General features: G+C 41.0%; 1 protein-coding gene across 1 annotated transcript; it reads right to left on the bottom strand.

Annotated features, from left to right (window-relative positions):
• Window positions 1-331: 331 nt before the first annotated feature.
• Window positions 332-5917, bottom strand: pnp4a (purine nucleoside phosphorylase 4a). The gene is made up of 7 exons (XM_069678505.1): window positions 5895-5917; window positions 4174-4337; window positions 3028-3131; window positions 2029-2204; window positions 1719-1909; window positions 589-668; window positions 332-478 (listed from the first exon to the last, which is right to left on the bottom strand). The coding sequence occupies exons 1-7, from the start codon at window positions 5915-5917 to the stop codon at window positions 332-334; spliced, it is 885 nt and encodes a 294-aa protein (XP_069534606.1).
• Between the last annotated feature and the right edge of the window lie 2274 nt (window positions 5918-8191).

The raw sequence follows: 8191 nt of genomic DNA, 5'->3' as shown, positions 1-8191 counted from the left end.
ATAATTCTTTACAAAATAAAATGGCATTTTTACACAGCAACAATTTACAATAATAGTCTCATATCTTAATATATTAATGCACCATCAAACACAGTGGTCAACATTATATTAATCTGGATTAACTTAAACATCACAATGAATACTTAACATTCAAACTTACCCTGATAGAGAATTATTAAGCACCTTGTCGATATAAATACACTTTTTATTACAGCAATGGTAAAAAATAACAGAAAATATGAATGAAAATGTTTTAAAAACCTTAAAAATGTTGTAAAAACAACAGTTATATACATACTGTGTGTGTGTGTGTGTGTGTGTGTGTGCGTGTTCAGACAGCATTAGTTGTGTTGTTATTGATCTCCATCCTGCTGATCAGTTCGGTCACCAGCTGCTGAACAGTCTGAGAGCGCAGACGGCCGACCTCCAGGACGCCCTCGTGGTTCACACTGTCCGAGTCCTCGTAACTCTTCACCACCTGTCACAGATCAATCAAACAATCAATCAATCAATCAATCACTCATTCAAAATCAAAGTTTTATTAGTTGGAAAAGTCACAATCCATCAATACATTGCTCGTGTGTTTACCTTGTTAGTGATCAGAGAGAGACCGAAGACTCTCAGACCACAGTGGGTTGCCACGACGACCTCCGGAGCCGTACTCATGCCTGTAAACACACAACACCTGAAGTCAGTAAGACAGGTCACAACAGTGCTGCTGATGTAAAACAAAGATCAGGAGTTATTTGGTGGTTGGTACCAAGCAGCGACCTCCAATGGGGAAGTGCCAAAAAGTGCAGTTCTTCTAGTGGCCACTTGAGGCTGACTCCAAAAGTGAGTCAATCCCCATTAGGCCCCATGTTAAAATAACCAGCAGCAATTAAACATGTCTACAGCCTCGTATACAAGAGGTTCTGGTGTTTTTTAAACTTCCCCATTGATGACAACAGTAAAGAGTTTTTATATAACTCACCTGTTTAAATTAAACTTTGGCTTCAAGTTAAGCATACATAAGGGCGTGGCAGCTTTGAGTGACAGGTTACTAGGTGTCCCCTCCTACAATTCAGTCACTGAACTTTCAGCTGTGTTTGTTTTGTTGATGCCTTTTGGAGATTATTTTAGGAAAATATCAGACTTCTGGCATGCTGTGCGGTGATGAGAAGTTTGGTTCTTTTAAGTAACCTGGTTCGTTTGTTCAACCGACGCTCGCTCTCTTACCCAAGATGTTTGCTAGTATGCAGCAAGGATTCTTAATTCTATAAGCTGCCTTCGCTTTTTAGGTTTCATTAATTAAAACACTCAGATCGTTAACGACCACAAATAAAATCTAGTTTTGTGGTTAAACTCTATGGTTAACTATCTAATGAGCCAGCTATTAGAATAAGCAATGGACATGGACTGTATAGCTTGCTGATTAGTTTGCTCCTTTGCTCCTCCCCAGCTCAACCTTCTTGTCCATTAACGGCCCCTTCTGGCGCCACAAAACCAAGATGGCCGTAATACTGAAACCAGGGCTTTAAAATAAATCAATTGGTGACATCAAGCTTGCTTTATCCACAGTCTAAACTTGCTACAAACATTGTCCACAGCGGACAGATTGTGAAATACAGACCCATAAAGGAAACTCTAGAATTTAAAATGAGTTTAATTCTCTGAGTTTAAAAGTCGTCCTGCTCCTCGGAAGAGGAAATAATAAAATATTATTGAGTGTGTCTTACCGACAGCGTCCACACCCAGTCGATGCAGCATCCTGGCCTCTGCGATGGATTCAAAGTTTGGTCCACCCACCATGGCGTACACGCCCTCCTGCATGAGGCTGGACACGCCCAGCTGCTTGGCGATCTCCATCGCTTGACACCGAAGGCCTTTGTCGTAGCAGCCTGACATGGCTGGGAAACGAGGCCCGAACCTGAAAATGACAAATATTAAACATGTTGGACAACTGAAACCAAACTACAACAAAGGAATCTTAATTTTCAAAATACTGACATTACAAGTAGAAGTAAAGACGTAAAAGATCAGTGTTACTTGTCGTCGTTGGGTCCACTCAGCGGGTTCAGACCGACCAATCCCGGGAAGTTGATGTGGTCTTTGATGATCATGATGTCACCAGGCTTAAGGCCGTCAGCCAATGAGCCGGCAGCATTCGTCACGATCAGAGTCTCCACCCCCAACAGCTTGAAAACTCGAACTGGAAACGTCGTCTAATGAGCAGACAGACAGACAGAAAGTCTACCGTTAAAGCTTTGTTAATTCTTTGTATCTCAAACATAGCAAGCTTTCTGTTAACTGTTGTCGATATGGAGGCGGTGGTTCTTCATGTGACACAGGAAGTCCAACATATTTGTCCTCTAATTTGAAACTCCCAGGCAGAGTCTCCTGACTGTTACATAATCCAGTACTGGGTTGTTTCCGCCCTGAGCGCTGCCTTAAAGGTGGAACCTTCTGTAGGCCTGTGTACAAAATCTTATCATGTGCCTGATGCAGTACTTTGTGTCTGTAAGGGTTAGTTTTAATGTGAAGGAGCTTCTTTAGAGCGCAAATATGGGAAAAGTCAGGTATTCTTAGCCTGTCACACACGAGAGAGTTTTGTGTGTGTGTGTGTATGTGTGTGTGTGTGTGTGATACATGGAGGGAAACAATAGCAGCATTGAACAGTCTGCTAAAAGCCTGCATGTGACAAATGCATGACCTGAGACCGGTTCGGTGCTGACACACGCATCCATGCACACATGAAGATACACACACACGCACACACACATACATGCATGCATGTAGCACACAGGTCATGTTACAGGTTCGGTCTCGTGCTGCTGATTATATACAGTCATATGTGTTTTATTCAAAGGTTGTGTGACTCCTGTTTCTTGTCTTTGGCTACCTGCTAGTGTTAGCTTCTCTTTTAGCACACACACCTGACAGTGATATCACTCGTTTCATCTAACTCTTGGCACTAAACAAGTATACATGTATTTTCCAAACTTTTACTTTAAGGTTAGTGATGGAAACATGTGTTCGTGTGTGTACCTTGCAGAGTGAGTGTCCTTCATACATGTGGAAGCGACCCTGCATGCACACACACGTCTTCCCCTTCAGCTCCCCGAACACCAGCCGGCCTGCATGACCCTGAACTGCAACACAAACACACAATCAGGATCACAGTGACAGAGAGAGAGAGGCAGACTGATGGTAGTTAACCCATAAAATATTACAACTGAGTATTTGCTTTGTGTCCATTTTTTCAGTCGTTGTAAAGGTTTACTTTTCATATTTCTATTGTTATAATGATTATTTTTTTGTCTATTTTATTTTATTAAAATGTTTTAAATTAAGATATCAGTCAATAAGTCTTTTTGTAAAACCGGACCTGCAACAAGGAGGTTCTGGATCGGTTAAAGGTGGATTTTTTGGGGTTGCTGGTTTAGCTCTTTCAGGAGAGCAGGTGCACCATATACAGAGGCCACATCCTCGACGCAGTGGCCGCAGGTTCGACACCCGCACTCAGCCCTTTGCTGCATGTAATCCGCCACTCTCTTCTCCCAATACTTCCTGTCTCTCTTCAGCTGTCCTATCAATAATTGGATTTTTGTCTCTTTTGGTAGACCTATGCTAGCAGTTTCCCTTTGCTTACAGTCTTTGTGCTAAGCTAGGCTAAACATGTTATGGTCTTTCTTCCCTTTCTTTGCCAGTTAATGTTAAATCCAATTATTAATATTCCCTGTAACACTGGGTTACATTGTTGTATGTATGAACTTTTTTTTGGGAGAAGGTGCCAGTTTTATATCCTCCAGATATGACTTATATTTGAGGGTGTTAATGAATTATTGCCTAATTGATCAACAATCTGGTTGTTTGATAGATTTCTGTCGGATATAACATTTTGTTTGGGTTTTTTTCCAGTTTGTTTTCATCTTAAGTTTTGTCTGTTATGCAGCTTTTATTGTAAATTTGGACTCTGTAGATTAATTACTTTAAATGTTGCAGAGAAAGTACTGAACTTGTGTAGGAAACTGTTAATCAATAAATTTAACTTCAAAATCAAAATATCTTCAAATATGAGACTTCATTTACAGACAGATTTAACAATTTGTGTTTTGCAGTTAATCCAAGTGTAAGATTGTAAATAAAAACAGTAAAAAATTAAATATTGTAGGTGTTATCATTCCAGAGTACCTGTGCTCTGTGGGAAGCTCGGTATGTCAGAGTAAGCGAAGGACTCCTGACACTTGAGCGTGTCAGCGAGCATGCCCAGTCCCGACCCGCAGATGATCGCCACCTGGGGGCGGTGCTTCGTCTGAGACATCAACCAATCAGCTGTCTTCTGGTATTCGTCATGACTGCAGACAGAAAGAGGGAAATTATTTGAAATGTTTTGATTGATACTTATGTCAGCCTTGTAAATGTGTTTAATCAGTTCAACCTTGTGCGAGTTCTGTTGTTTTCTCTCTGTTTGAGAATTTAGTATTTTTTCCTCAACCATCCATCTACCCATTATCTGTATCGCTTATTCTACTCATGGTCAGGTCACGGGGGGTGCTGGAGCCTATCCCAGCTGTCATCGGTCGAGAGGCGGGGTTACACCCTGGACTGGTCGCCACATATCGACGGGCAATTTAAGAGTCACCGATGAACCTAACGACGTCTTTGGACTGTGGGAGGAGGCCGGAGGGAACCCACTCATGAACGGAGAGAACATACAAACTCCACACAAAAAGGTCCCCTATATCCAACTAGGAACCTTCTATCTGTTACCCCTTACCCAACGCGAACCTGGTTCTAATTCAGGGCTGGTGCTGGTTCGGAGCTGGTTCAACAGGGAACCACTGCACCGTGCAGCCCGCCAAATCTTATTGTAAGATTATTAGCCAAAGAGCTGATAGCCAAATTAGTCGTGCTTCTACTTCTAGGATAAAATTAACAGAAAGCACATTTATTTCAAAGTGAGATTTTAGCTGGTGTGTTTTACCACCACATTTCAAACTATGTAGCTTAGATCTAACCCTGCTTTTCTCCCTTCTTCACCGGTACCTACGCTTTTCTTTACGTTCTCTCTCTGGCTAATTTAGCTTAGCATAAAGACTGGCGTGTTTCTGTGTTACGTAACAATGAGGATATTGTTTTACAAAGAAATATAAAATGGGAAATGGGCTGTTGGGAACAGCCGAGTAATAGAACAAAATTTATTAGATAAAGTGTTATATGTAAATGATATATGCCCCTTTTCTTCATGATTCCTGCACCAAAACTACATCACTGTATCTCAGCATTGGTTAGTCATTGTTAATATTTGAGAACATAACCTTGATACCTTAACAATAACTCCTTTATAGTATATCTTTACATTTCCAGCATATTGTAGCTGTTTTTATCATAATGACTTTATCGGTTCTGCAGATTATCAGTGTAATTAACACTGATTTCCTCAAAACTTCAGGTCTGTTTGCAGGACTGAAACCATGTTTACAAAAATACTTTGGGCATAACTTATTACCGTACCGTAACCGTATGGGCGGTTAAACATCTACTGATAACTTGTTTATACAAATGAAAAGTCACAGTGAATCTCAGGCTGTTTTATAATATGTTACTAAATCTGGTTGATCGTTGGGTGTCCATAAACTCTTTTTAACAATCTTTGATTTTCTTTTTGCTCGTAAAATCAGAATAAACTGACCTCTTCTTGCGGAAAAACAACTTTTGGGTTGAGCTGGTCAGACTTAAAATGCAGTGACGAGGGTCACGAGGCAAAATTGTAAGACAAATACGATATATTATAAAATACACCCTTGGCTTTGAGAGGGAAATGTAATCATTACAGATATTAACCCACAGCACGGCCAACAACATTTGTCCCAAAAAAACACAAATACAGATGAACTAAAGGTGTGTCTTACCTGATCTGTTCCTTGCTGTGCATGATGGATGGATGGTTGACGACCGATGATGATGAATATAAAGCCGACAGATGTGTGTGTGTGTTTCTGTGAGCAGCCTCTGTTATGTGTGTCTGTGTGTCCGTGTGTGTGGGTGTGACAGAGGGACAGTCAGAGTGTGGACAGCTGATGCTGGTCGTCCTACATATTTACTGGTCACATGCTCCTGATTGGTCAACAACTCATCCATTCATCAGCAGCAGCCAATGGGGCTACAATGTTTTAGATGTGTGTGTGTGTGTGTGTGTGTGTGTGTGTATGTGTGTGTGTGTTACAAAACATTGTAATTGGCGTCTCGTTTTGCATCACGCTCCGGCTGATAGTAACGTGACTTTACTTCAGTGTTGACTCTGATCCTGAGGCCACCTCGCTCCCTCTCTCTACACACACACACACACACACACACACACACACTGAGTCAGCTGTGAATCGGTCTTGACCCCCAGACACTCACACGGTCATATCCCAGCTTGGTGAAAATGAATGGAAAAAAGAAAGATGAATATTTTAGATGATTAGCAGCTGCCCACTGGCCCCCACACACCTGAACCCACTCATGTAATTAAGCAGAGACAGACACACAGAAACAGGGAGGGAGAGAAACCTGCTAGGAGGCAGCGGCGGGCGTGACAGTATCACTCACTTTAAATTTGCATTAGAAAATGTAAACAAAGGCAACGTGCAGTGAAGCACATCGTCTGATACTTCCCCCCGCAAGCAGTTTCAGGCACTAAAAACAACTATATAGAAATAATCAATCTTGTTTCTGATGGTCTGGTTTGCTTTTTTTGATCACATAGAGTCATCACAATTAATTTCAGTCTGTTTAATAACCAGTGAAAAACTCCTCACAGCTTAACTTTGTCCGTATTGTATTTTTTCTCAAACTAGTTTATTTCTAACTATTGTTGCACTGAATTGTTTTTGCCGTTTTAGGAGGCCAGGGGTCCGTTTCACAAAGCAGGTTCAACAAACTCTGAGTCTAACCCTGAACTCTGAGTCGATCTACTCTGAAATAGGAAACCCTGAGTTTTCGGTTCCAGAACAGCTGATCAGAATTAGTTCAATCAACTCTGAGTAGGTTCAGCCAGAGTTAAGTGTGTGCACGCTGACTATAAAAAGCCAGCATTAATGGAGCCCCGATACCACGATTCACTATGGCAACGGTACACAAAAAGAGGTCCTCCTACGTCACACCAGTGGAGCTCGAAATCCTCATGCGGACGTTCAGCGAATACGAGCATGTTTTTAGAAAAATAAAGTAACACGGCTGCAGCTGCAAAAGAGAGAGAAGCGGCGTGGGAAGAAACTGCTGCTCGAGTAAATTTGCAAGTTTGAACAGGTCTATTTATTTAATACTTAATCACGACCGGAAGCTAAAATGTATATTAATTTAGGAGCAATGCAGCGGGAGAAAAACAAACATGGAAGCAGTTAAAAATAAAATACCAGAACATCATTGAAAGGTGCGGCTCAGGCAGAACAGGCTCATGGCTGAACCTCACTTCAATCATATTTTCAATATCAAACTAATGAAATATCATTCAGTGGCTGTTTTAATGTGTGTTAGCTTTATCCCATGATGCTGACTTCACATACATTATAATTCATGTTGATTAAACTGAATTGTGTTAGTTTAAAAAAAAATCCAATAACTTCTTAAACGTCTTATTTGAGTGCTCTCGGCAGGGGTGGTGGAAAATCTAAAAGTTATGACTTTGACACAGATTTGTCTTTTGATTTTTTCATCATAATTATAAAAGACTTTTGCAAAGGGGTCAGAGCAGCACAGAGACGCAACGTTTTTTTTCAAATTTGTAACCGCTCAAACACGCGTGAGACGAGCTGAATGAATGAATAAGTCGAATGAGGGTTTTTTGTATTCTAGAGGGAGGAGACGGAGCGAAACTCGGAGTTTCCTGACGAAAACCTGCTGACCGAGAAGTTACCTCTCACTGTGAAACAGGTTAGAGTTACCCCTGTTTCTCTGGTTTGAGTTACCTCCCTTTGTGAAACGGAAAACTCAATAAACCTGCTTTGTGAAACGGACCCCAGTAACATCTGGCAAAAGGGACTTCTGATGAAAACTAGCCATCCGGCTAACTCTGATGCATTTACAGTTTCATGAAATGATTAACGTATTTTCCCTTTTCTTCAAATAAACTATTAAATGAAAAAATTAGAAAGTGCAGCGGCTAGCACAGAATGAAATCAAACTTTTCTGAAGATATAATTGGTGCAAAGAGCGTCCTGGTTAC

This window comes from Semicossyphus pulcher, unplaced genomic scaffold (assembly GCF_022749685.1).
Source record: "Semicossyphus pulcher isolate SPU_LCO1_2020_fin unplaced genomic scaffold, fSemPul1.0.p SCAF_3, whole genome shotgun sequence".
NCBI lineage: Eukaryota > Metazoa > Chordata > Actinopteri > Labriformes > Labridae > Semicossyphus > Semicossyphus pulcher.
Note: the sequence above shows the minus strand (reverse complement) of the source record. Positions and strands in the feature narration are given on the sequence as shown.

What these genes read in the sequence shown, in the direction of transcription:
- pnp4a (XM_069678505.1), bottom strand. Translation starts at nt 5,917, where the DNA reads ATGCACAGCAAGGAACAGATCAG. An exon ending in CACAGCAAGGAACAGATCAG is followed by an intron (nt 4,338 to 5,894) that starts GTAAGACACACC and finishes TTCTGTCTGCAG; the next exon opens with TCATGACGAATACCAGAAGA. An exon ending in AGTGGACCCAACGACGACAA is followed by an intron (nt 1,910 to 2,028) that starts GTAACACTGATC and finishes TGTCATTTTCAG; the next exon opens with GTTCGGGCCTCGTTTCCCAG.